General features: G+C 51.4%; 2 protein-coding genes across 4 annotated transcripts in view; one reads left to right on the top strand and one right to left on the bottom strand.

The window, feature by feature from the left end:
• The window catches only part of HCRTR1 (hypocretin receptor 1), an 11,107-nt gene extending 4,537 nt beyond the window's left edge, over window positions 1–6,570 (top strand). For all 3 annotated transcript variants that reach the window (XM_084787186.1, XM_084787185.1, XM_084787187.1), the window contains 4 exons: window positions 695–921; window positions 1,853–1,974; window positions 3,398–4,236; window positions 4,351–6,570. In XM_084787186.1, coding sequence (XP_084643312.1) covers window positions 695–921; window positions 1,853–1,974; window positions 3,398–3,561 — 513 coding nt within the window. In that variant the 3' untranslated portion in view covers window positions 3,562–4,236; window positions 4,351–6,570. The remainder of the gene's footprint in view (window positions 1–694; window positions 922–1,852; window positions 1,975–3,397; window positions 4,237–4,350) is intronic.
• PEF1 (penta-EF-hand domain containing 1) lies at window positions 6,469–26,501 on the bottom strand. The gene is made up of 5 exons (XM_084787188.1): window positions 26,359–26,501; window positions 13,521–13,794; window positions 9,591–9,746; window positions 8,790–8,933; window positions 6,469–7,341 (listed from the first exon to the last, which is right to left on the bottom strand). Exons 1-5 carry the CDS (start codon window positions 26,380–26,382, stop codon window positions 7,112–7,114), a joined length of 828 nt encoding a protein of 275 aa, XP_084643314.1. The 5' UTR covers window positions 26,383–26,501; the 3' UTR covers window positions 6,469–7,111.

Below are 26,501 nucleotides of genomic sequence, written 5' to 3'. Positions count from 1 at the left end.
CTCATTACATGGACCCTGGGTTGTGTTCATTTGCACTAGTGACAGTAAGTCTAGGTCAGTATCTAGGCAGTGAGAGGACATGGGCCACAGGCTGATGGCTCTCAGTGATATCAACGTTCTGGGATGTCACATACAATCTGTACAGTGCTGACCCACGCCTAGGTCATGCAGGACAGTAGGCTGGGCGATGGGTGGGTTAAACCCAGGACTTGCTTTGCAGGCACGCCCAGTTAGAGCCTTCCCTGACTGTTCTACCTTAAGGAAACAAAGGTTTAGAGAAGTCACATAGCTGGTGGACGTGGCTAAACTCTAGTTCCTTGTCTTCTGGCTCCATGCCTCTTGGTTGTGGGGTGATTGCGATGCCCCGTGGTGGGAGGGGCTTCCAGTGGTGGGAGGGGCTTCTGAGCATTCATTCACCCAGGTGGAGAGCTAAGCTCTGGTGCCCAGGCCCTCCCTGAGGCCTCCCCACAATGTGACACGCACATCTCTTCAGGACTCAGCTCTTCATCCCATCCCCAGAGATGGAACTGCAGATCTCAGGAGGATGGCCGAGCAGTTGGGAAGGTGTTCAGACCCCACAGTGTGGCAGTTTCTTTGTGTGTCCCCCACCTTGCTCACCAGGCCCTAGTCGAAGGGAATGACTCTCTCTCTCTCTCAAAGAGTGCCACCCATCGCTCTTGTGTGTGTTGGATAGATCCCTGGCACCACATCGGCCTTGGTGCGAAACTGGAAGCGGCCCTCAGAGCAACTGGAGGCTCAGCACCAGGGCCTGGGTTCAGAGCCCCAACCCCGGGCCCGAGCCTTCCTGGCTGAGGTGAAGCAGATGCGCGCTCGGAGGAAGACGGCTAAGATGCTGATGGTGGTTCTGTTGGTTTTTGCACTCTGTTATCTGCCCATCAGTGTCCTCAATGTCCTTAAGAGGTGAGGGTACCTGGGGAACACTCACTCCACTCCCCTCCATCCTGGGGGCAGGCAGCTGCTCCGCCCTGTTTCCACCGCCTCTGGTGTTGCACGGGGATCTCAGGCCCTGACTCCAGGGGCAGTACGGAAAAACCTGCTCCTTCGTACACTTGGCTAATCATAGTTCTAGGGCGACTGGGAACAAATGACGGCCAAATTCCCTGTCTTCATAGAGGCTGCCGTCCAGTGGGAAAGAAGGAAAATCAGGAGAAAAATCAGTGTGTATCAGGCAGTGAGGGCTATGAAGAAAAAGAAAATACCAAAAGAGAACAGAGTGACGCGGGGTTGGGGGCGGCGCTACTAGGTCTCGTTATGTCTCAGATATGTTGGTGCTATCCTTGTCCTTGTTGTAGGGGCTCCTCTGGGAAGCTGGGAGGTGTGAGTCTGTAGTCTCAGCACTCAGCAGGCCAAGGCATGAATTCAAAGCCAGAGCAAACATCAGGAAATCAGGAGGATAGCAGTTTAGGCTAAAGGGCCCAAGGACCCAGCAGATGAGGGGGGTCATGGGCTGTCAGCAGGGGCCAGTGTGGGTTTGGCCACATCCTGACTTGTGTGGTCTTGGCCATGGACTTCTCTAAGCCTCAGTTTCTTTAACTGAAGGATGGATGCAGTCCGTCGTATGTCGTTTCTGTTGGGATGGAAGGAGGAGGTGGATGAGGTGGCTCCAGGGGACCCAATAACTGGTGTATGAGCAGATCATATTGGTCCCTGTCCCAAGGCCCATTCTAGTCCTAATCCATGCTTGGGGACTCAAAATTGTAGTCAAGATCTCAGACCAAGGGCCCCCAGGGGACGGTAGTAAGCCGTGGAGACACCTTCTGGCTGGAGCTCTGTGGGTATCCCTCGACTGCCCACCTGTCCGACTTCTCACCATCCTTCTCGCTGGTGCTAGAGTGTTCGGGATGTTCCGCCAAGCCAGCGACCGGGAAACTGTCTATGCCTGCTTCACCTTCTCCCACTGGCTGGTGTACGCCAACAGCGCTGCCAACCCCATTATCTACAGCTTCCTCAGCGGTAAGTGGACCGTGCGTGCTTGCGGCGGCTGAGGGTGGCACGAACCCTGGGTCCATCTCAGGCTGGTAGGGGAGGGTGCGCCGCTCTCTAGGCCTCTCTGGGAACCAACCCTTCGCTCATAGGGGAGACTCCAATCCACTGCCCTTCCCACAAGCTGTGGTCTGAGCACCCAGGATGGAGTCTGACATACTTGGGAGACCAGGGCCTGGGACTCTGTCCGTGACCCAGGGAGCACGCACAGCAAGTGTTCCTGTTAGTTTCTCTCTGGTTGGTACAGACAGAGCAATCTGTGTTTCTAGAGGGAACCGGGCCTGACTGAGGGGGTGGTGGTTGCTTAATCTAGCGGAGAGACAGCCAGGCACAGGGTAGGCAACTGGATCCACGAACCTTAAAGCAAGTGTCTACTCTCTTCTGGGAGTCCAGGCCCTCCAACTCCATTCCCCTAGCCCTGGTCTCAGTGGGTCCCCTGCCTTTGGCTCAGCAGAAGCAATTCACCAGACCTCAGATTTGGGACAAGGCTTTGGAGGAGCTGTCCAGATGACTGCCCAAGTTTGGATATAACTCTTTCAGGAAAAAAAAAAAGTTGAGATGTTTGAGAAGGGGTCAGAGTGCTCATTGGGACTCAGGAATTACTCAACCACGGCTGCCTGGCTGCTTCCCAGCTCAGAGGACAGGACAGCCACCTAGACGCACATGCCTGGCCTGGCCTGTGTTTTCTGAGTCTCTACTATGTGTTTTGCCCTGAGCTGGATCCTAGAGAATGGCAGGTTGGTGACATAACTGAGGAGGGTTTGGTTTCAAGAAAACCTCTGTCGCCCTGGCATATACACATGAGCTGAACACAGTGCTGTGCCATCTCTCCTCTCTACAGTGTCGTTCTACTCTCCTCTTTACGAGATGGGCTTGGAGTTAGATGCTCAGGGTCAACTTCTGGCTGGGTGGCCTTGGGGAAGATATATATATATATATGCATATATATATATATATGCATCTCTCATCTGAGATGTGAAACACAGCCTCCTGGGATGTGGGGGATGCTCTGGGGGATGAAGTCTGAGGTACTGGCACAAACACACACACACACACACACACACACACACACACACACACACACATCATGGAGGGCACAGGTTACCTGAGGCTTCTGAGCCAGACGCCACGTCTTGAGCCAGGCTCCTAGCCAGACTGCAGTCAAGGAATCAAGACAATTGCATTTTGCTCCAGGAACCCGCTGGGGGCCCTCTCATCCTCTCCGCCTAACAGGGCTGAGGCAGCCTTGGGCTCTCAGTTCCCAGCTGCCCCCTCTCCCTCTCTGTCCCCATCAGGTAGCTTTGACTGGAGCTATGCGGGTGTTTCTAAAGCTCCAAGCCCCTTCCTGATGCATTTGTCCCCTTACGGCTGTGTCTTTTGTCTCCCAACCAAGGCAAATTTCGGGAGCAGTTTAAGGCCGCCTTCTCCTGCTGCCTGCCTGGTCTGGGTCCCCGCTCCTCTGCCAGACACAAGTCCTTGTCTCTACAGAGCCGGTGTTCTGTCTCCAAAGTCTCTGAGCACGTCGTGCTGGCCAGCGTCACCACAGTACTGTCCTGAGTGGGCGCCGGCCCCAGCTCTGGGAGGCACAGCCTTGATCCTTGGCCTGGGATCCGCCCCTGCACTCATGGAAAGACTGCTGCTGTTCAGTGAGAGGCTGTGACTCCCGTCCTGGCTTTCTGCTTGGGTGACTGGGGCCAGAGTCATTCGCTCTCTGAGGCTGTGTCTGCTAAGCTGGGTTGATAGGCGACTTAAGCGTGCTCAAGGAAGCAGAGAGCGTCGTAAACTGTCTAGTGCTGTGGACACGGTTACTGTCGCACCTGTCTCGTGTGGCTATACCCTACAGTGCCACCCCACCCTTTCAGAGCTTGGCCCACCTCCCAAAGACCTGTCTCCTACTCAATTATAGGCCTTCCTGGCTGGAGTCTGCTCCAAAGGTCCCCCACAGGCATATCCACCTGGTCTGAAGCCCGGGCTGCACATGACCAGCTGCTCTGATGTCCCTGTGAACTAATTTGGGTTCAGCCCTTCTCAGTGGGCTCTGAAGCACAGTCCATCCTCTCCAGGTGTGGACTGCACGCACCACAGCCTGGATCTCGCTGGCATTGTGGAGTGCTTAAACACCCTCCATGTGGCCGTTCAGCACGGAGGCCAGCAGCCCGAAGCAACTGTAATTAAAAGCTTGGCACTGAATGTTCTCTTTCCTTGTCATTACACAAAATCTGTGCCACTCAGGTTAGTAGTGGAAGGTGGGGCAGCTTGGGGGATGCGGGGGGACAAGGCGGGGGGAGTGGCAAGAGGAGATGGCTCTGGAATGCTATTATCTGCACAACCCCACCCCCACCCCAGATCCACTGACTGCAGGGCCTTGCTGCTTCGGGCATTGCCCAGCCTCTGGTGCCCAGGACTCCGCTCTCTGACACACTCTCTGCTCCTTGCCTGTTGGCCTCTGGACTGGAAGGTAAGACAGACAGTGGGTTGACAGACGTACTGTTCCTAACCTTGGAAATCAGGGCTTTCGTTTATTTTCTATGAACACACAGAATACAAAGGGAGAGCCGCTCATTTGGCCAGCCATGCTCCAGCTGCAACTGAGCTGATTACAAGGCTGCCAAAAAGGCTCCAGTACTTGTTGTCAAGAGCAGAACAAGAATACCTTCTCGAGTGCCACTCTGCTACCAGGAGCAGGGGACACCTGGCTGAGGCCACCAGGGCACACCGGCAGGTGTTAACAGGCCTACAGATTTCCTTGAGCTCACCGGTCAGGAAGTGGGGCAGAGACCCAGGGCCCAGTCCAGGAGTGCCTAGACATCATGGCTCCTTCTAGGCAAGCCATTTTGCCCAGACGAGCTGTAGGTGTGTTAAGTAGCCCCTCTGCTCTGCAGTCTCATCAGCCAAGCTGGGGTGAGCAGTCTTGACCACTCTGTGCTTTTACTTGCCTTGGAATCCAGATCAAGTGTGTAGGCAGGTCTGGAGGTGCGATGTGCTTGGGATGAAGTGTGTGAGGGCTGGGTCCCCCAGGTCTTGGGCTCAGCACCCTCTTCCAGGCTAAAGTAGATTATGACTGACACTACTCTAAAGATGGGTTTGGGGGCTAGAGGTGCAGCTAGGCGGTAGAGTACTTGTCTTAACGTGTAAGGCACTGGGTTCCGTCTCTAGCACCACTTAAAAAAAAACAAAGACTTATTCCAGTGGACAATTGGCTGGGCAGGAGCAGGGGTGTTAGAAGGCTCCTGCAGGGCTGCAGCACTACCTTACTCTGCTGGTGGAAGCCAGCACCAGGGTGGGCCTTACACTTCTGCCCGGGGGAGCTCTGATACACTCAAGTACACCCTGGGGAGGGAGCCAAAACACCAAGAGGAGTGATGCTCGGGGAGGGGCAACCTCCAAGCCCAGGACCACCAGGGCTACGAGAGAACACGGGCAGGGGAATGGGGGACAAGCCCAGTGCTACCTAGAAGATGAGGTGGGGTAGGGGAGATGTGGTGGTAGGCTCAACTGTCCAGATGAACGGCAGGCAGAAAAGAGGGCGTTGTGCTCTGGCCAGCCCGAGGGAGAAAACTAAGGCCAGTGGGTGTTGTTTCCCAAGCTGGAGAACAGGAACACATTTCTGCCACTTGCAGATAAAGCAGGCCACTTGGAAAGTCCCATCCTCCATTTCCTTTGGCCACAGGAGGTTGGCAAACAGAGGCTGGACTTCTTGGGGGTCCCTTATGAGGACTCCAGAAATGGATGGGGCTGGCCTCTGGGTTCTGGATTCCCGCTAGGACTGTAGAGTCACGGCAGCCCAGATGAGCTGACTTAGCTGAGCCTGACAGGCCCGCTGGCCTCTGTGACCTGGAAAAGTCACGGCCGCTCTCCACCCCCACCCCCACAGGGAGGACAGCCCCGCTGAAGGCCTCTGAGCCTCAGAGCTCTTATCTTCATCTCCCAAAGCCCGAGTATAATCACACCATCATGTGTGATAAGCCAGGCCCCTCCCCCACAGCAAACTAGGATTGTCTGGTGTCTTCAGCTTTTGATTGAAATTCTGTCAGCTCATTACAGACAGAGCGCAGGCTGGGTATCATGCTGATCTAGAGAGGCAACGGGCAGGGACTGGTGTCTGTGCTTAATAAAAGTAGGGGGGGAGTTATGACTTCATAAACGGAGTTTGGGAGATAAAACTCAGGCCTGCGATAATAAAAAAAGGCCACGCTGTTAGAGGTGGCTGCTTCCCAGCCCAGAATGGCGGTGCGAAAACTTTTAAGAACTAGCCTTTTGGGCAGATCGCAGACACAGAGGAACCTGGCAGGGCCCCAACTTCCACGCTGACAAACAAGATGGTCACCAGGTCCACCGAGACCCCGAGCACGGCTTCTTTTGGGTGGCTTGGTGAAGCAGTGGATACTTCCGTACTTGAACGAGTCAGTGAATGGATGACTACGGACGCACAGCGGAGAAGTCACGGTCAGAAACACGGAAGGGTAGTGTCTTTCTTTTATTGAAGCTTAGTTTCCTGGACTTTTGGCCCCAAATGGGAAAAAAAAAAAAAAAAAAAGAAAAGCAGCAAATTAAAAACAACATTGGCAGTAGAATGTGACCAACGTCCCCTGGGGAGTGAAGCTGAGTGGAACACGGCAGGCCAGTAAGGGGTCCAAGATTTAGAGGTCATGGGCCTCCAAAATGGCCGAGACGGCAGACTGTCCAAGTTTCTTGAGCAGGGAAAGCCTCAGGTGGACTAATGCTAACACACAAGGATTGTGGGAGCTGAGGAATCCCAGGCACTGGTCCCAGCAAATCTCTCTCATGCTCAGTCTGTCTGCTTTGCAGAAACTGGGCCCGTGTGCTCTGGTGGGCTCAGTGAGGGATGGCAGGTGGTACCTGAAGAGGCCGGCCAATGAGCACTTAGCACTGGCATCGGGGAGTAGAGGGGAATTCAGAGCTGACCAGACACTAACTCCACTGGCACCACTAGTGCCCCTACTCCAAGGCTGTGATACCCCAGAGCCCTGGATAGTCAACCTTCTGTCTTTTCCTAGCTCTGGCTAGGACACTTTTTGCGAGGAGCGGAGGAAAAGGAGAGAGGCCCACACCCCTCGGTGCGCTCCACTCCTTTAGGTAGGCTGACTCATAGCATCCGTGAAGCTGTCATGGTGACGAAGTCCTCAAAGCTGAGCCGAATGTTGCCCTGCACAGCTGTATCCTTCTCCCGGAAGGCCTCAGTCAACACCTGCAGCTGGGTACAGACCTTGATGAAGCAGTCGAGCTGCATGGCAGGGGTGGCAGATCTGGAGCAGTAGCGGGAAACCAGGAGCTGGGTGAACTGAGGGCTCAGGTTGTAGCCCATCTGCGACAGAGCTGCGGAGGAAGGGCACAGGAAGCCGTGAGTATCTCCCTAGGAACTGGAGCACTGGCTCACAGCAGCTCAGGGGACCTGGGACCATCAGCTCAGAAGCACGAGGACACAGAAGTCCTGGGGGAGCCAGTGAGATGTCAGGAGCGCAGGAGCTCTCTTTGGATGTGCCCCCACCCCATCTTTTCACTGTCAAGGCTCATGAGATCCCAGAGGTCTACCTGTGACCATCTGACACATCTGTGCTACAGAAGGAAGTGTGAGCCACTAATCACCCTGGCGAGGCAGACATTGGAGACAGCAGGGAGGCAATTCTTGGTCCCCTGCTTAGCCTTACCAGCCCCTCTTATTGTCACTCATGCAGGGACGGTAGTTAACCTGTGCTTCTAATAAGGATTAATGCAGCCACAGAGGCACTCTGCACAGTGTCCCCCACATAGTGTGAAATAAAAGTCATATGTCCGTATGATGCCACAGCCTGCACGCCACTGAGATGCTCCTGCCTGGTCTGCATTCCTTGCCCAGGAGCAATCTGAGCTCCCTACTCTGTGAGGCCCTGAGCAAGGAACTAAGCTTCAGTTTAGTCTCTTGTAAAAGGGTGACTAGAAGGGCTCCCTCACCAAATGTGTGGACTGGCAAACAGGAGCTAACCCTTGGGAACATGAATTTCAGGAACCTATACAATGCTCATTACAGTGCCTGGGGCATGGCACATATTAGGTGCTAATCTTGCTGTTGCTATCAACCTCACCAACGTCCGTGAAGTGAGCTGGCAAGGCGGTGTTCAGTCCTGGTCACCCTTCCCTTCTACCAGGGGCAGACATGGCGCACTCACCTCCACCTACCTGAGTGAAACGCACGGCCTGGGCAGAGGACCGGGACTCTCTGGGCAGCCCTTTCCTCTCTGAGGTGATGAAACCACCTCCCCTTGGTTCTCATAGCCACGTTAGCCATTTGTCCTTGTAACTTACTGGCCTGAGCCCAGGCTGCAGGCTTGACCTACAGAGTCAGACTGGAACCCGATGTGGCCCTGTGGCCCCAGGTGCTCTTACCTACCCACGACCCTTGAGAAGGCACTGGGTCTCAGAGTGGAAGAGAAATCCACTGGCCAAGTGGCAACAGAACTGAGCTCTGAAGCGTGGCTCTTTCCGAGCTGCATGCTGGGAGCAGAAGGAAGCACGCCACTTTCCAAGTGCCCATCTCTCCGATGCCAGAGGGGCTGTCCCACTTAGCACTGTCTGGAGTTCTGTCACCAGGGAGCTCAGCAGTGATTTAGACCCAGTGTTGCCTGATCCTGAATCTTGGCTCAGATCCCATCCAGGGTGCAGAACAGGTGGAATGAATAGTAGGCACTCCGCAGTGAGAGCAAACACTTCGATGGTTTTAAGGCGTGAGAAGGAGTCTAGCTGCGCCATGCCCACTCACCCCCGCCCCCCCCCCCCACGGCCCTTACCTTGCTGCAGCTCTGTGGAGCTAATGGATCCAGAGTGGTCCCGGTCATACTGCTGGAAGAGGCTCCTCCACTGCTGCAGGAATTTCCACAGGGCTGAGAAGCCAACGACATCAATGCGGCCAGACTTGGTCTTGTCAAACATGTCTGAGTGGGAGGAGGGGAAGGAGGGAGAAAGGCTTCAAGACTGAGGGTCAAGGGCACCACTGAGGCAGCTGAAGCAAAGGCTTGTGCCTGAGACATGGACCAACTGCAGTACCTGCCCTCCCCCTGGCCACTCTCAGCCCTGTCCCATCCAGATTCTGCAGGGCTCATGGCTTAGTTCCAAGCCTTGGGCCCATGCTGACCCCGTGCCTGTAGTTTCTTTCTTTCTTTCTTTCTTTCTTTCTTTCTTTCTTTCTTTCTTTCTTTTTTGGTTTTTCAAAACAGGGTTTCTCTGTGTAGCCTTGGCTGTCCTAGACTCACTTTGTAGACCAGGCTGGCCTTGAACTCACAGAGATCCGCCTGCCTCTGCCTCCCGAGTGCTGGCATTATTGCCTACAGTTTCTTACCGTAGAGGGAGTGTCTGCCTGCAGAATGGGAAACTGGACCAGCCTGTGACTTAGCAATCTAGAACTTGACAGTGATCCAAGGTAAAGGAGATGGCATCTTGAACCCAGCTTCCTCCTTGGCTATGGATCTCTTCAGACTGACTACTTGCCCACTTCTGTCAGCTGTCAGGTAGCCTTGACCCAGCTCAAGCCTGCACGCTCTTAGAAGGGCCTGGCTCAGGCCTGCACGCTCTTGGAAGGGTGGGACACTCACTTATCATCATGAGGCATGTCTCATCATTGAACGAGGACCAGTTGGAGTTGACCAGGGCCTGCTTCAGCTCCTTGAGGGAGATGTAGCCACTGTGATCGGCATCCACTGACTGGAACCAGGAGTAGGCCTCAGGATCCACATTTGGGGGGACACCACCTGCAGGAAGAGGTGTGGCCCATGGTAGTCTGACCCAGGTGAAGGAAGTGCCGGGGAGCCACTCCAGGCACCTCCTGGCCACACAGCCTGGTGGCATCTGAGAAAGGAGTCCAGTTGAAGGACTGGATTGCCTAGATCAGACTGGCCTATTGTAGGAGGGGATGTATGAAGGGGGATTGCCTTCATTGTAAACTGAGGTAGGAGGGTCCACTCTGTGGGTAGCGCCATCCCTGGGTAGATGATCTTGGGCTGTTTAAGAAAACTAAGGAGAAGGCCGGGCATGGTGGCACATGACTGTAATCCCAGCGCTCGGGAGGCAGAGGCAGGTGGATCTCTGTGAGTTCCAGGCCAGCCTGGTCTACAAAGTGAGTCCAGGACAGCCAAGGCTGCACAGAGAAACCCTGTCTTGAGAAAGAAAGAAAGAAAGAAAGAAAGAAAGAAAGAAAGAAAGAAAGAAAGAAAGAAAGAAGGAAAACAAAGGAAGTATAAGTCAGCTAGGGAGATAGCAAACAGTGTCCCCTCCATGGTTCCTGCTTCCGAGTTCCTGTCCTGACTTCTCTCAGTGACAGGAAGCCCCTAACTTCCCCTTCAGCAGAGTTTTACCACAGGAACAGAAAGCAAACTAGAGCTTCTACCCACAAAACTTCAGGTCTACCCCCATGCCCCACCAAGGCCACACCCTTCTCTGAGGGAGCGTGTGGTTGATTTCCACAGCAACTGATGCAATGTCCCAGTGACTTCTCTACTTGATTTTACACTCCTCCCCCAACACAGCAAGAAATCTCAGTAAATGGCCCGAGGGGACAAGTGACAAAGGTGGAGAAGCAGAGTCAGTCTGTCTCAGGGAAGCAGGGTGAAATGGCCAAAAAAGGGACTTCTTCACACAAGAAGGCATCACACACAGACATGCGCACTGTGGAGGGTGGGCCAGAAGGACAAGGTTTGCCTGTGTAGGAAACCCAGCAGGCCTGCCCACCTCAAACGACAGCGCACTGGTTAGTGCTCACTGTAGACTTGGCACAAACTAGAGCCACCAGGTTAAGGGGGCCTCAACTGAGGACTGTTCAGATCAGAACTCAAAGAAACAGGCCACCAGAGGAAAACGGAAGGACACTCTGCAGCTCCCCATGCTGGAAAACACGCCTGCCTTACAGGGCCTAAGAATCACTTCTGCAGAGGAGAGTAAAGACGGGAGAGCCTGGTTTTTCAGGCCCAGACACTTTTTTTCTGGATAAAGTTTTTTGAAACTGCAGTGTGGAGAGAATTCACACTGCCTTTTCTGAGACCCAGCACTCCAGGGCTAGCTTTCTGTTATTCCACGGGCAGCAGGTTTCTTGAAGCCTTGGGCCCATTTTATGGCTCTGGTTTTAGGGTGAGGGATTTCCTTGAAGATTGGCCTGTGGGCACGTCTGTGAGACTTGGTCTTATAGCTGGTTGATACAGAAGCCCACTGTGGGCAGCACCATCCCTACGCAGGTGGGCCTGTGCTAGCTGAGCAGGAGCTGGGGGAGCCAGCAGGAGAACAAGGCAGCAAGCAGTGCTCCTCATGGTTTCACTTGAAGCTTCCTGCCTTGGATCCCTCACGGATGGGCTGCCACCTGTAAACCAAATAAAAGCCCTTTTTCCTCTGAGCTGCTTCCGGTCAGGGTGTTCATCACAACAGAAACCGACCAGAACCAGCAGGGTCCCTGGGAGAGGAGAGCCGCCACCTCTGGCAGCAAGTTCCTGCCGCACGTGGAGCTATGTGCTCCACACACAAGAGTCTAAGCTTGAGATTCAAGGCAGACCTGGATTCAAGCCCTGACTGGTTTTTACCAGTTGTGTAACTTCAGGTGAAGTGAGTAACCTCTTTGAATGCCAACTTCCATACTTATAACAGGAACCACTGCCAAGGCTGTTGGAATGAACTACAGGAGACAACAGCAAAATAAAGCCCCCAGCCAAGGCAGGGTGGGGGTGGTGGGAGGCGTTTTCAGAGAAGGGTAGCTCAGCTGTGTTTGAGGAATGAGGCGCTGCGGTGGACAGGAAGGCGGCGAGGCTCGGGATGCGGTTTCAGCATTCTGAGCAACCTCTGCTGGGCGGAAGGCAAGGGCTGATGGCAAATGGGGCAGCCGGAAAGGCCCTTTGGGATCTTCTTGCTGCAGAGGCTCCTCTAACGGTCAGCTCTGTCTTCTGAAGTGGTGAGTCTCGAACCCTGGAGGTGGGACTTGCCAGAACTCTAAGGCAAGTGATGCGTCATCAGGCTGCCTGCTGTACTGCTCCCAGGTGTTGCTAGCCACGCTGGAGAGGAGCAATGCCGCCAGATGAGAGAGAGCAGCAGGGAGGGAGGCTGAGTGCATGAGGCACATCCCTCCTTCCCTCCCCTACCCTGGAGATGACTGTCACTCTCGGGCCTCTGGGGACAGGCCTCTGAGGCAGGGGCTCTTTTCCCCATAGACTTTCTATGAGCGCAGACACAAGGTTTTGGAGGAGATGGATATCGATAGCAGAGCTGAGAGCCAACAGCCAGATGCTCTGGCTCTGAGAAGATAAAACGCCCCTGGCCAGCAGCGCTCAGAACCCCATAGGTTCGAGCATCTCCCCTAGGGCCACCTGCCTGGGTACATCCACTCAGCTGCTGCTTGCTTCCTAAGCACAGCACTCCCTGGAGGCCCTTCTCCAGGCCAAGGCCGGTCCAGGCTGCCTTGCTGGTGCCCCGCCTCCTGAGAATAGCCACTCTGGGAAGGAGCTGACTTAAGCTGGGGGCAGGCGGGCGGGAGGGGGGGGGGAAAGGGCGGCAGGCACTTTTCCCAACTATCTGCTAAGTGAGAGACCCCAGCTGTGGCTCTTCAATCTCTGCCTCCCTTGCTTTGTCCAATACTTCCCTCCAGCCTGCATCTTTCTTTCCCCTTCTCTTGCATCCTCTTGTCTGAATGACAATACCTCCAGTCCCATAACAAGTCCTCTCACAGAATGCTGTCTGTCCATCAAGCCCAGGTGCTGTGCCTAGTGCTGCAGTTTCACATTCAATCCAGCCGGTGAGGTTGTGGCATTGTCCCTATTTTACAGAAGTGGAAACTGCGTTGTCTGGTCAGGTCAGTGTCTGATCTTTAAAGCCAAGCGTTCACTAATCACACCATCTCTTCTTCTTACGGATGAAGTCAGTCCTTCTGTAGGAATGGAGTTTCTTCCCCTGCGGTCTACGTTGCTGATGCCAGTTATCTGCTGATCTCCCTTCCCAGGACAAGCACTGAACGTCCTCGCCCACTGCCTGGCAGCCTATGGAGCTCCCTGGGAGAGGCACACCATCTCCTGCTGGGGTCAGCCTTCACAGCAGGCTACGCTCCGGCCAAAAAAGCTGAGTTGATGAGACATCAGTCCTTCGGAGAAGAACCTGAAGAGGTAGCGTCCAGTCCTGCTAGCTTCTTACTCTTTTTCTCCACCCTAAGGACAGCATGGCCCCCAGATGTAATGATCCGTCAGCACTGACCCCAGAATGAAAAGACACATGAGGCAGAGACTGAGCTGCTAGCCTGCAGCTGCTGACACACAAGCAGGAGTGAGTGAGCAAGAGACCTATTGGTTGAAAGCCAAGAGGACTTTGGAAAGGTTAGCCCAGAAAAGCTAACTGATGGGCTTTTCATTCTGCCAGTACAGGCAAAGCAGGAAGCGAGGGGCTATGGTGCCAGAGATCGGGGCACTAGCACATCCATAGGAAGCATCAGGGTGGGACACGGAGAGCGCAGAGCAGGCTAGAGGTTCTAGATTGGGTCCCCGAGCTGAAGATTCACTTACCCTGTCCATAAAGTCCAGGCTGCTGGGCACCATAGGAACTTGGAGGTGGCTGACCATAGGGGCCCCCTGGAGGTGCACCACCATACGGTCCGCTTGGGGTTCCAGACGGGATTCCTCCAGCACTGGGGTATCCATAGGGTCCTCCAGGGGCAGGACCTCCGTAACCTCCACCAGGGGGCAGTCCACTGCCATACTGGCCGCCACCATGGGGAGGCCCAGGGTAGTAGCCACCCGGGGGTGCTCCAGGTGCCTGTCCTGCAGCTCCTGGGCAACTCTGTAGGAAGAACAGGCCCGAGCAGGGAGATGAAAGAGGCCCCAGCAAAGCACTTTACAGCTACAGAGCCCCTGCCCTGCCGGCCTTCTGGCTGCTGCTACAGGTGAGGCTGGACTTATAGCTCTTTGCTCAGGTGGCCTTGAGACTTCCAGGGAAGCTACCAGTTACACAAGGTCATACCAAGGGCGTACAGTTCAGGCTGGAACCTTGTCCAGCTGACTCCTCTTTCCTGCACATCAAAGGCCCTGCAAAGTCTGGGATCATACCCAGCTTGCGGCTTTATCCCTAGCTTCTCAGTAGACTTACATGAACAGGCCAAAAGAATCAAACAAAATGCTCAGCCTTTGGGACCTCTGCCTTCACCTGCAGAATTCACAGCACGAGTGCGGTCTCTGCCACACAGCTCTGGGCCTCATCAGCCACCACTGGTGTTCTCACAGCACGGGCCCTGCACAGCAGCTCCTCCCCGCCTACATTAGCTGACCACGCATGGACATTCCCTGTCTTTGTGGCTCTGAGGCAGGTGCGGAGCCTAGTCCCAGGCCAGTGGGGGCGATGACCAAACACCACAATTTGGGTTTGTCATCCACTAACTCATGTGACTAATGCATCGAGGAAGGAGACTGAAGCAACTTCCTCTTCGGAGTAGATTGAACAAAATCCAGCCCAAATATGAGTCCTCCATTCCTCTCCCTCTGCCTTTTGTCTGTCACTGACAAGGAACAGTTAGTGCATCAGGAATAGGATGTGCACTTCTTGGAGAAAAGCCCTGTATGGAAGTAATGAAATTCTATAGAGTCTTTATAGGAGGGAATGAAAGGAGTTTTGTCCCAAAAAACAAGCAAAAGCCATTTGCCATTCTTCCGAGGCTTGTGAAAGGAAGCTGAGATTATTTTGAGATATAGATGAATAAAAAATATCAGGGGCTTGTCCAGTAAGTTGGATAACCAGACAGAACTCTGGTTCTGTCCTGTTGAATGAGAGTCATTCTCTGTTGGCTTGGGGTTTTTTGTTTTTTTTTTTAAAAAAGGTATATTGAGAAGAAACAACCATTCTAAAATGGCTAAAAAGAGAGTTAATGGCTGCAGGGAAATGAGGAGTGTTCAAGATAAACAGAGACGAGTAAATCTAAGCATCTTTGGGAAAGTTGTCTTTTTTCCAGGGCTCAAGCCATTAGCTCTAATTGTTGTAATGCAAAAGGAATTACTGTAGGAGGTGAGTTCAAGTCCTGTATGAGAGGCAAAAACAGGAGGAAGAGCCACGGGAAGGCCAACGCAAACTGATATTGCCCAAGAACTAATAAAAAGAATTTAACATTATCTTTTTGGGAAGAAACCATTGTAATCAAACAAATCAAAACAAACCAAAGCAATTCTTAATCATCAGGGTGTAATGGAAAAAGTTTTTTTAAAAAAGGCAGTATTTTACATCAATAACTATAGCACAACAGTTATGAAGGAGCACTAGGCTGGATGGCTCCGGGGGATGGAGACAAGATTAGCAGCACAGAGAGCACGTGAACGCCCCATTTACCAGACTTTGGGGACCACAGAGGACAGGATAATTCCAGGCGCTGAATAATGAATGGTTCTGTATGGTCTGCCTGAAGCTCTTCTTGGATTAGCAGATGTAACTAAGTTTGTCCCCATTAATTAGCTAGTGATCTCCCATCGGGGGACCCTCTATCCAATAAAGTTTGTGTCGGTATTTCTCATGGTCCCTGAGGACAAAGGACATTCAGGTACAGAGGTGCACAAGCCCGTTGAGAAAGGGGGTCTCTACCCCAGGGAAGAAAAAGTAAGTGTAAAACAAATGGTGAAAAAATGGCAGTTCAATTTTCGAAAAGTACACATAAGGTTTTTTTGTTCTTACAAAAGTAGGGATTACTTTTGTCACTAACTCCTTGAATGTCTAAAACTGGGGGACTGAATGTGCCCATGAGAAGGCTAGGGTTATTTAGCCATAACAGAAACACCAGCTGCTGTGCCTCTAATGCCCTTCATGGGGATTTAGTTGACAGAAACACCAACTGAGTCCAGTGTGCTCTGAGGAATCAAGTTCTTGGCTTAGCAACCATTATCGAGGGTCTGTGGAAGTGGATAAGGAATAATAATAAATTTTGTCGATTGAGTTAGGGTTGGAATTTCTTGGCGCAGCTGGAAATAACTATAACATGAATCTGAGCAGGGTAATCTGAATCAACGGCATGCGGAGGAAAGAGATCTGGGCAAGCAAAATTCCTTTTATAGTCCAGTCCGATTCACCTAAAATCAAGCCAAAACATTCACTAGGAGGGGTTCCCACACATCTATGGGGAGCCTCTTCACCTCTCCCAATGCCTCTGATTTTCTATCTTTAATTAGAGGTAAATCTAACCCAGAGCTGGGTGGCATGCAGCAGAGGCGCCACAAGGTGTTGAGCCTTGTGCTCCCGCCGAGGCAGCACAGCGCAGGGCACTGGAAGTGAAAGGGGGTTTGCTTGTACCACTGAGTCAGTCCGGGTGCTCATTCTTGTGTCCCCCCAAACTGGATCACTTTCCCCATCAACTCTAGATATGGTAAGTTTTATTTACACTGCTTTTGGAAATGGCCTCCTTTCTCACATTTGGAATAGAGGGCCCCAAGGCTGCTGCTGCAGCTCCTCTGTGTCAACACTTTGGCAGGCTGTTTATTGTATCAGCATAGTATGAAAAGGATTAGCGACTACAGAAGGATTTTTTTGTTTTGTTTTGGAGACAGGATTTCTTTATATAGCACTGGCTCTATAGACTATTCTGGCCTCAAACTCAGAGATCCACCTGCCTCTGCCTCCTGAGTGCTATGACTAAAAAGGTCCACTACTGCAGGGCAAAGGTTTTTTTTGTTGTTGTTTGTTTTTGCAGATGGAATTTGAATTTATGTGAGCCCATGAAAGGTAAGGAGACAGCAACTTCTTTATTATCTATCTGCCTTTCCAATGCTTGCCGTGTGGACGTCCATAAAGGGCTCTGTAGACTTTTGTCTGATAGTAGAAAAGGACCTGAGGGAGGTAGGATCAGCAACTTTGACCCCAGTCACTGTAGTAGCAGCTGAGGCTGGGTCTTAAAGTCTCCTTGTCTGATCAAAAGTAACGTGGGGCGGGGGGGGCGGGGGTCTGCCTTTACTACGGACAGGCCTTTGTCCATCCATTCCCAGAGCCATTATTGAACAGTGGTGACAATTTTTATAAGGGCTTGACAGTCAAAGATAACTCTTCATACGTATGTGCAATAACATTATTATTCTCCTAGTAAAATGGTTTGAACTTCATTCTCTGCGACAAGTTTTGTGAGATCTTTGGATGTGGAAAGTGCAGCCCTTCGTGGGCGGAGTCTGGCCCTACTCTGACGACTGGACCTTCGTGGGCGGAGTCTGGCCCTACTCTGACTACTGGACCTTCATGGGCGGAGTCTGGCCCTACTCTGACGACTGGAAATGCAGCTGCCCATTCTCCTGCCTCAGAAGCTCAAGGCCACTTTATGGGTGTGGATAATGTATTATATTAGCAGCTGGCAGAGAATCAGGCAGAGGGCAGAGGCGGTGCGTGGGATGCAGCAGGAGACACTCCTGGGACACTTCTTTTTCTTTTGGGAAGGCTGTATGGCTAACCCAAACTTGGTTCCGCGATTAAATGTTTTAGTTGCACCGGTTGTACAGAGCAATGCATTTGGTCGCCAAATCTCTCCCAAGACTCCTGAATCAAGTGTCCTGTGGTTAGGATTCCAGACTATCTTAGTAACAGTCAATAGCTGATAGTTGGACTTAATGACATTTTAGCTCCAGTCTCTCTAAGTAAAGTGAGGTTCAGAAGACAGAATTCCCCACAGTGAGAAGGCAGAGGCGGCAGGCTTTTGGGAAAGCCTGCTTGCTCCTTGGGGCTAATTGAGAAGTGAAGGCGAACTGGGCTTGATGGAGAGAAAAAGAAAAAAAAAAAAAGAGTAAGCACAGGTGTGTGTGTGTGTGTGTGTGTGTGTGTGTGTGTGTCCCCTGCTCCTGGGATGTGCTTACCAATTTAGCCACTCTGAGGTATCCTGATTTCCCTTTCCCCACTCTCCACCCTGCAAGGTGGACCAGGAAGGAGCTTCCTGGGAGATGCCTGTTGCTCCTTGTCTCCTTTGATGGCCAATATGTCCAAAATTAAAAATCCCATTTTCCTAGGGTTCTTCAGATGCTCATGTGAGTTCAGATCAATCAGTCATCACATCGGGGCACCCAAACTTATCAATACCACCATAAGGAGCTAGGTGTGGCTTGCCTTTAATCCCAGCAATCAGGAGCAGGAGGCAGATGGGAGCTCTGTGAGTCTGAGGTAAGCCTGGTCAACAGATCAAATTCCAGGACAGTACAGAAAAACAAACAAAACAGAACACCAACAGCAAAACTCACATAATAAGAATGAAAATGAAGCCAGGCACTCAGGAGGCAGAGGCAGGTGGATCGCCGTGAGTTCGAGGCCAGCCTGGTTTACAAAGTGAGTGCAGGACAGCCAAGGCTACACAGAGAAACCTTGTCTCAAAAAACATGACATTCCACATGAAAGAAATGGCCCAGATGAACAACATTAGCAAGTGTTTTGGGATTATGGATGGGAGGTAATCCAAACAGAAATTATTAGAGGCAGATGACATGGCATGGAGGCTGGGAGATAGATGAAGGGCGTTTAGGAGGTAATATCTGTCATGCTCCAGGTGAAAATAGGCTGTTCTAAAATACATCAGGTGTCTGTGTCTTTATTGATTATAAAAGCGGGTTAGATAATACTGCTGTAATAATTATAAGCCTAATAATAAACATTTATTAGGCCATACCATTAAATTAACAGCAACAGGACTCTTAACAAAGCTCTGTATTTATTGAACAGCACAGAGAACAAAGAACACTTCCTTCCTTCTCTCTGTTTCTTTCTTTCTTCCCTTGGGTTTTTGGTTTTTTGTTTTTTGTTTTGTTTTGTTTTGAAACAAGGGTTTTTCTGTGTAGCCCTGGCCATCCTTGGAACTCACTCGGTAGACCAGGCTGGCCTCAAAGTCAGGGATCTGTCAGTCTCTGCCTCCCAAATGCCAGGATTAAAGGCACGCACCACCATGCAGCTCTTAAGGGACTTTTCTACAGAGGTCGTTAGCATAGTTTTACTACAACAACATACAGGCAAGAGAGAGAGAGCGAGCGTGTGCGCGCACGTATACACACACACACACACACACACACACACACACACACACACACACTGTTCTGCGTCAGGGGCGAGAGGATATAACTTAAGAGTAAGGCTCTGCATGTAGCTTGGGTTGTAAGCACCGACTGCATGGGGCATCCAAGACAGGTTACACAGGCTTACACAGGCTGAGCACACAGTAGGACAGCAGATTGGACACATAGTAGGACAATAGACTGCATACACAGTCTTCACTGATCTTAAGGCATATGAACTTCACCGCTAGGTCTGAGGAAAGATTCAGTCTGTTTGAATGACGGAGGTATTTTCAGGGAAACGTATCAGCACACTAGCTGGTGGCTCGCCCTCGCCGAGCCTCAGGGTCCTTAGGCAGCAGTGCCTGCCTCACACTGCCTGTCCTGCACTGCCTGCCCCACACTGCCTGCCTCACACTGCCAGCCTCACACTGCCTGCCTGCCTCACACTGCCTGCCTGCCCCACACTGCCTGCCTCACACTGCCTGTCCCGCACTGCCTGCCTCACACTGCCAGCCTCACACTGCCTGCCTGCCTCACACTGCCTGCCTCACACTGCCTGCCTGCCTCACACTGCCTGCCTCACACTGTCTGCTATATGAATGAAATGAGGCTTGTTGCACGAAGCCTGCTGGAGCAAGAGCTTGGCATGCAGCAACAGGGAGGAAACTCAGAAGTCATACATAAGCTGTCGGAGCCAGGTCCAGAAGCCGGTCTCCTGGGAGAGACCTATAGCTTTTCCAGCCACATTCCCTCTCTTGTCCACCTCTGTGTTACACCAGCTAGGAGCTCTGGAGGCTCGGAGTGGTCCGTTTCCCATCCCTACATGGGTTTGGCAGAGCACAGACCAAATAAACAAACAATATGTATTGTTTATTTTTATGTATCTCTCTCTCACTCCCAAAAGTTGCTTTGATCAAAGCTAGTAGTGACATGCTGGCCTTTGAAGGGCGTAGAGCTATTCCCCACCAAAAGAAGATAGAGGGGGGAACACTGTAGACACAGCAGACAGATAAAGCACAGACTTAGGGGTGAGCACGGTGTGGTCAAGGAATGGCGATGGCACGCTGTGGACCCACAAAGGAAGGTCCCTCAACAGCCTCCTTGATCAGGCACTTCTTTTGCTGTTTTTCAGTTGGTGGGTGACTGTCAATGTCTGTCCCTCAACCCAGTTAAGTTCCCTAGGGACAGACATAGAGCTCCTTTCCTCCTCCTCCTCTTCATCATCATCATCATCGTCGTCGTCGTCACCCATCATCCCCCTAGGCCCAGCACAGTGCCTGGTACCTGTAAGCCTCCATAAACATGTGAACAAATAAGCACTGCTTTGCAGAGTTAAGAATTTATGCTGGAGAAAACAGATCACCCCAGAAGGGTTTCCGATACAGGAGGAATGTGCTCTGAGCCTTGTTTGGAGAATTAGCCAGTGTGGGTTTGGAGGATGAGCTGCGGGGTGGAGGGAGGGGGCAGGGGTGGGAGTGCAGCCCAGGTGCTGGGCAGGCAGAGCGTGAACCAGACAGCAGGCGCAGGGATGGGAAGAACGGGGTGGATTCTGAAGCTATTTCCGAGATAGACTAGACATGACTTGGCAACTAATTGGATTAGGCAAGAGATGGAGGGGGGGTGAAAAAAGCAAAGTGTTTCGAATGACTCAGGTTTTTAGCTTGCACATGATGAAAAAGGTGGAGCCATCAACAAGGGAAGGACAGGCTGGGGAGGAGGCTTGTGTAGGGCTTTGGCCTGGTCCCAGGGTCACTGAATGATAAGTTAAGGTCTGAACCAGAAATGAGAGCCAGGCCTTGGACTCCATGCCCCACTCCCAACCCTTTCCAGACAGTTCCTCACACAGTATTTCAGACACTTGGGGTGGAGGGCAAAAGGCAAGAGTTCAGTAACCATGGTTTCTAAAGCACCACAGAAAACTATCTCGGTGTTTTTCAGGCTCGGGGATATAATGAGGCGAGGTGCTTTAAGCTCAATCAACTTTGGTTCCTTGAACCTGAAGACTAATTGCTCATCCCCATTTTAGAGATGAGAAAACGAAGATGCCCCAAGTTGAATATATTTTAGATCATGTGGCTAAAATGAGAAATGGATTCAAAATAGCACCTGCACATGTGAGGGCCTGGCGTACGCCTGTGCCAAGAGCTGTGCTAAACACCTGTCAAGTACGATGGCTTTCTGCCGTGGACACAGATAGCGGGAAAGGCTGAAGGTGGCCAATCAGCACCCAGAACAGAGAATTTCAGATTACATTCTTTTTTCCCTGTAGCACCTAGACTCCATAACAGTTTGCTCCAACCTCACAGTTAAGAGCAGTGTCCATTTGCACTCCTGCAGGTGACAGAGGGCTCAGCCCCTCCCAGTTCAGAAATCCCTGCATTCTCTTTTAGCTCAGTCTTTTACCCATAGGCCTTGGGAGGCTCGGAGATAACAAGCAGGTCTAGACTGACTCCTGAGGAGGAGGGGAGGAGATGGCAAGGCGAAGGCAAGCCTGCTCAGAGCTGCCTTTCAAGCGCCTGACGGAAGAGGCAGGAGCCTAAACTAAGGGGTTAAACAGCCACGAGAAGACAGAAGGACCAGTGTGGGCAATCACCAGCAGCGCCTTGTAAAATTATTTAAAGGTCAGAAACATGCAACCAATGAACAAGGAGCCAAGAGCTGTCCCGAGACTTTAATTACCACCTCTGTGCTGACACTCCAAAATCTTTGCAGCTTCATCTCCCCTGAGCTGCGGCCCCACACGCCCAGCAGCCTCCCGACCTTCCCTCCCACCTCCTGCAGCTCTTCCTGCCCATCTCCCGTGCCTCCCGACACCCACTCATCCAAATCAAAGCCTTCGTGCCCTCCCTGGTACTTCCCTTCCTTCCTGTCACCCCAATTAAACAGCGTGTTCCCTCAACTCTTCCTCCCAACAGCCCGTCACACCAGCCTTTACCAGGTCACCGTCCTCTTTAGTCGAGGACTTCAATAGCTTTGAACCTGGCCACCTTGTCTCAACCTCTCCACTTCAATCTCTTCTTTCAAGGCCCCAGAGCGCTCTGCGGGACAAATGCAACAACCCTTTCACCAGCTCCCATCCCTCAACACTCTTAGGAGGGGACCAGACCCCTCAAAATGATATACAGGACCTTTTGGGATCTGGCCCTTGCTTACATTTCTGGTCTCATTTTCTTGCCTCCTGGCCCCTCCTCATTAAAACCAGACTAATCTTAAAACTGCCCCAAAATATTGGACATTTTTAATCTCTAAACAAACTCTCGGATAATTCTGATACAAACCTGCACTAAGAAAAACGCACTATGGAACGTATTTTCTTTTCTTTCTTTCTTTCTTTCTTTTTTTTTTTTTTAGACAGGACATCTCTGTGTAACAGCCCTGGCTGTTCTGGACTCACTTTGTAAACAAGGCTGGCCTGGAACTCACAGAGATCCGCCTGCCTCTGCCTCTGCTGGGATTAAAAGTGTACACCACCACACCAGGCTGGAGTGTACTTTCTTCTTCTTCTTCTTCTTCTTCTTCTTCTTCTTCTTTTTCTTTTGGGGGGAGGGGTTTCGAGACAGAGTTTCTCTGTGTAACAGCTCTGGCTGTCCTGGAACTACTCTGTAGACCAGGCTGGCCTCAAACTCATGGAGATCCACCTGCCTCTGCCTCCCAAGTGCTGGGATTAAAGGCGTACGCCACCACTGCCCAGCTGGAATGTATGTTCTTATTTGCTTCCTGGTCTTTGTGAGGTTATTTCCTTAGCTGGAATACATTTTTTTTTCCTTCTCCCAGCTTACACCAACTAGTGATTCTCTCTGCCCCCACCCCACCAGACTGGCCATCCTGTACTGTCCTAATGCCTTACACCCACTCCCACTCAACAAATACAGTCTACACACCTGCATTCGTCTCCCATGTGGAGAGTTTTCCACATGCCACACTTGACATTAATTATGCCATTTCCTATTCACAGTGAGTCTGCTATAGGTACTGCTGTGACCCCACTTTAAAGAATGGGAAACTGAGCCTCAGGTCTTTACAACAAATTTCTGTTAAGCAAGTGGCGGAGCAGGGATGTGACAACCAATCTCTCTGGCTAGGAGACGAAGCTCCAAAGCTCTGAGTTCCATCAGGCAGGCTCCCCCACTGAGGCAAAGGGCGCTTGACTTCTATGACTCCAACACCCAGGCAGCCTTTGAGCAGCGGAAAATTACAGGAACTGTGACTCCCACCGATGGCTGTAATCCTCCAGAACTATGCAGTGGGTGGAGGGGAGGCAGCTCTGCTGAGCCTCTGCATGACTTCAAACATCCGGTTTTCCTTTCTTAGAACACCTGGGACGAGGAGGCGGACAACTGTAAGGTGGGGATAAAAGCACTATTCCTTTTTCTGTTCCAGATACTTTCTCCTGGTGTGCCTTTTCAGTATTCTGCCCTGAGCATAAGCCCAGGCACGATGGCAACGTACCAATCATGGCAGTGGCAGCAAGTGCCGTCACCATACACTGCCACGTGCTATGCACCACTGACATGCAGAGCTCTCTATGTCCTTTGCTGCATTCCATCCTCCATGCACCCACCTCACGGGTGCTATTTCTCCCTTTCTGTAGGTAAGGGAATTAAGGGCCAGCCCTTAAATGGGCTGGCTATCCAGGAGCATATCACACTTACTAAGTGGGTAGGGTTGGGGTCCAGCCCAGGTCTGTCTGTCACTGCTTCTGGAGTGGATACAGGTCATCCTCAGCACTTATGAAGATGTAGCCTACTGTGGCTAGGAGGACAGCCCCCCCCCACCCCCAGCAGTATCCTGTTCGCTCTGCAAGCAAGAGGACCTACTTGCATGGCTCCTCAGCGCCTAAGTAAAAAGGGCCAGGTATGGCAAAGCATGCCTGGAGTGGCAGGGACGGTGGGGAGCCTTGGAGTCTCTGGAACTCGCTGGCCAGAAAATCCAGTACAGTGAGCTCCCAGCTCAGTGAGAGACTGTCTCAAAAACTAAGCTGGACAGCAACTGTGGCAGCTACTCAATGTCAACCTTGGACCTACCAATGCTCACTTCCCCCCACCCCAGTCCCATAGGATTCTGGGGTAGGATCTGTGCCATTCTTAGCTCAGAACAGGTCTTAGGTAGGACCCAGATCCATCCTTTAAATAAGCTCTCAGGTAATTCCGATACAAACCAGCCACTAAAAAAAAAAAGTACTATGGTGGGCTGGAGACATGGCTCAGCGGTTAAGAGCACTGGCTGCTCTTCCAAAGGACCCGGGTTCAATTCCCAGCACCCACATGGCAGCTCACAACTGTGTGTGACTTCAGTTCTTTAGCAGATCTGGCACCCTCACACAGACAACATGCAGGCAAAACATCAGTGCCCATGAAGTAAAACTAGATAAAATTTTTTAAAATTCTGTAAAAAAAAAAAAGAGAAAAAAAAGTACCATGGCAATGCTTTCCCAAACCAAGCTCCTCCGAAACACCAGTGTGTCACACACACACACACACACACACACACACACACACACACACAGGACATAATACAAAACAGATGGGGTAGGGTGTTCCCTGGTTAAGTTTTTAGAAATATTACATATTCTAAGCCTTTCTGACAGATTTACAGTGAACATTAGCAAGCTGTATTAAACAGGACATTTCACAGACTTGCTTAACCACAGCATCCTTCTCTACGAACAGCGTGCGCTAACATCTCACAAAAGCCAGCAAGTGGCCTGACGTTTGGGAAACGCTGCTGTTACACTTGCAGTCTCAGCCCACACTGGCCTCTCTACTCACGTCTGCTAAGCATGCAATAAACAGAGTTCAAAGCTCAACTCCTGGCCTCACCCTCACTTGCTACGTGTGACCTTTAAGGCTCTCTGGATTTTCTCCTTCCGCCGTTAAGTCAAGATAGTAAGCCTTGCTTGCCTGCAGGGAGGCCCAACTGCTGTGTAGAGCCAGCAAGATGGCTCTGTGAGTAAAGATGCTTTGCTGCCAGGGCAAAGGAGTTCGATCCCCAAGACCCACATGATAAAGAAGAAAGAAGAAGAAGAAGAAGAAGAAGAAGAAGAAGAAGAAGAAGAAGAAGAAGAAGAAGAAGAAGAAGAAGAAGGAGAAGAAACAGTCTTGTATTTATGCACATGTCTAGTTGGCCCCTCCTTTCCCCCCCCCTTCTCCCCCCCTACAAAGAAAATCTAAGAAATGCTATATTAACTGTACAGGGCTATACATCTTTTGGTTTGTGACCATGGTCAATCAAGGCTTGGTAATATCCCATTTGATTTTGTTTCCACTTTTCTTGCATGATATTAATCTCTTAAATTACTATGTGATTAGCCGGGTGGTGGCGGCGGCGGTGCACACCTTTAATCCCAGCACTCAGGAGGCAGAGGCAGGTGGATCACTGTGAGTTTGAGGCCAGCCTAGTCTACAAAGTGAGTCCAGGACAGCCAAGGCTACACAGAGAAACCATGTCTCAAAAAACCAAACCAAACCAAAAAATTACTCTGTGATCAGGGCGATTATTTTGTCCAATGTGAAGTAAGGGGAACGCTTTGAAAAATCCTAGAAAGCAACGTTACATTTCACGTGCTGTACAGGGATCACACAGTTCTAATCACTCTGTGGGGCGGGCTCTACTACTCAACCCATTTTTTAAGAGGAAACTAGCTCAGAAAAACGACTTAAAACTAATGTGGCCAACACTTGATTCTTTTGACTCAAAACTACATATAAGTACCTCACCGCTCTGTCATCTACCTAATTCAGGATACAAACACACACACACACACACACACACACACACACACACACACACACACACACACACACAAATCACACTGCTATGATGCTCCTGACACCTAACTATGTTTTCTCTGGGTTTCCCTTTATCTACCTGTGAAATGACGCTAACTACCGTGAGTAGTGTAAGCATCTCACTTCTGGCACCTGCTACCACTGACTGTCCTGATTGTTTTGTCGCAGTACGTGTTGAGTGAGTCGGGAAACTTGTTTTTATCCCACGCCCAGAAAGACACGAGAGAACCAGCGCTCTAAACGCCTTGTCAGCACAGAGGATCCTGCCCCACCAGAGACTCGAGGGGTGAGCCCTGGGCTGGCCCAGCTAGAATTTATCTAGTCCACAGACCCCGCAAAGGTGGGCTTGAGCGACGTCAGAGGGGATGCGACACAACAACCTCGCGGGGGACTCTAGGTTACGTATGAAGAGAGCGACAGACTGGCCTCTTTGTTTTTCTGCTCACGCAAGGCCTTTCTTAGATGAACCTCTGCGTGGAAAGGGCGCAGATTAAGTGAGGCGAAAGAGCCGAGGAAGGAGAGTTGCCTCTAGACAAAGTCCAGACATTGATGCCGCTGCTACAACTCACCTGCCCGTATGGATAGCTGGCCATGGCGATTATGACGTCATACAGTTGTGGAAGGCGGGGCTTCCTGCCCTCAGCTTCTTTTCTCGTTAGGTTTGGGGGTGAGCCTGCTTCTGATTGGACGGTAAAACTGCCAATCTTCCGGC

Source organism: Acomys minous (assembly GCF_964271855.1).
Source record: "Acomys minous genome assembly, chromosome: 6".
NCBI classification, from domain to species: Eukaryota; Metazoa; Chordata; class Mammalia; order Rodentia; family Muridae; genus Acomys; species Acomys minous.
The sequence above is the reverse complement of the archived record's forward strand: the minus strand, read 5'-3'. Positions and strand labels throughout refer to the sequence as shown.

What these genes read in the sequence shown, in the direction of transcription:
- PEF1 (XM_084787188.1), bottom strand. Translation starts at nt 26,382, where the DNA reads ATGGCCAGCTATCCATACGGGCAG. An exon ending in GCCTGGACTTTATGGACAGG is followed by an intron (nt 9,747 to 13,520) that starts GTAAGTGAATCT and finishes CTCTTCCTGCAG; the next exon opens with GTGGTGTCCCCCCAAATGTG. An exon ending in GACATGCCTCATGATGATAA is followed by an intron (nt 8,934 to 9,590) that starts GTGAGTGTCCCA and finishes CCTCCCACTCAG; the next exon opens with ACATGTTTGACAAGACCAAG.